Genomic DNA, 1,296 nt, shown 5'->3' on the forward strand with positions numbered 1-1,296 from the left:
AGAGAGATTCGAGCGCGCACGGAGGCTTTGCGGCAGTCATTCTTCCAGCGAACCATACGCGACTGGAAGAGAAAAGGGAGGTAGTGACAGTGGCACGTTAACTGCCCTCCGCCACACACCGTTGGGTGGCTTGCGGAGTACAAATGTAGGTGTAGATGTAGATATATGTATCGAGACAGCCCCTTCAGCATCAACTAAGAGTTGGAGATGGAGCACTGAAGCCCTGAAACTGGTAGCTACACGATAAATCAGATCATAAGGACAGGTGTAGGGGTTTAATTTTCTTACAAAAATAATTTTTTTGTCTGTATTTTAATTTTTTGTATTTCAGTATCAGACATTTTCTAAGGGGAAAGTAGAGTTGTGGTGCACACTTTGCTGTCCAGGTGTCGACGATGGTGGCGTCCGTCGGCTGGCTGGCGGCGCCTCTCGTGTCCCGCGCGCTGCTCGCAGCCTCAGGCGAGTCCGGGGAAGTCCCGCGCAAACTGCCGCTGCCGGTCTGGCTGCCCCTGGACGTCCAGGCGTCGCCCACTTACGAGATACTCTACGTCGTAGAGGCCTACTGTGTCATTCTCAGCGGCCTCGTCACCCTCTGTACAGACGTCCTCTTCATTAGACTCATGCTCATGGTAACCGCTGAGCTTCACGTTCTGAACTACAATGTTGCGACTATGGCCAAGTGGCGAGAGGGACTTTCAGATGAGCGACATGATTATGGTCATCAACAAAATACTGAAGTCCAGGACTCCTACATGGTAGGTAGAGCACTTCAAGTGGCAGAAACATCCTATGAAGATGGCTCTGACGACCAGTTGTACCAACAACTAGTGACCAACGTTCGCCATCATCTGATCATCCTCAGGTTTGTAACACCTAGTTACTCTTGATAAAGCGTTAGTCGTAGTTCATCGATTAATTCACTATTTTGATTTAGAAACTAGTCATATTTTATTCTGCACTCAGCGACTGATTACTGTATGAAACGTCCCCTCAAAAAAATTATAAATGACGGTGCTTAAACTGACACACAATATTTTTAGCGCAACGCAATCTGACTTTCAATAATCCCTACAAAAGAATGGCCCTGACTAACAATAACCTATACCTTTCATGAATCACTTACCTCACAAAAATCTTCGTTACTCGAACTACTGCAATACAGCGAGCGCCAATACTGCCAGCTAAATAAAAGATTCTAACTACTGAAGGCACTAACTACTGATAGGCACAGTCAGCAAATGAAAGATTTTGATAGAGAACAAACAATGTATTTACCTTAATAGTGTTCAAAAGTCA

General features: G+C 45.8%; 1 protein-coding gene across 1 annotated transcript; it reads left to right on the plus strand.

Moving 5' to 3' along the window:
• Positions 1-395: 395 nt before the first annotated feature.
• LOC126459782 (uncharacterized) lies at positions 396-887 on the plus strand. The gene has a single exon (XM_050095885.1). The coding sequence runs from the start codon at positions 396-398 to the stop codon at positions 885-887; it is 492 nt and encodes a 163-aa protein (XP_049951842.1).
• The last annotated feature ends 409 nt before the right edge of the window (positions 888-1,296 follow it).

The sequence above is a fragment of the Schistocerca serialis genome, chromosome 1 (assembly GCF_023864345.2).
Source record: "Schistocerca serialis cubense isolate TAMUIC-IGC-003099 chromosome 1, iqSchSeri2.2, whole genome shotgun sequence".
Lineage (NCBI taxonomy): Eukaryota > Metazoa > Arthropoda > Insecta > Orthoptera > Acrididae > Schistocerca > Schistocerca serialis.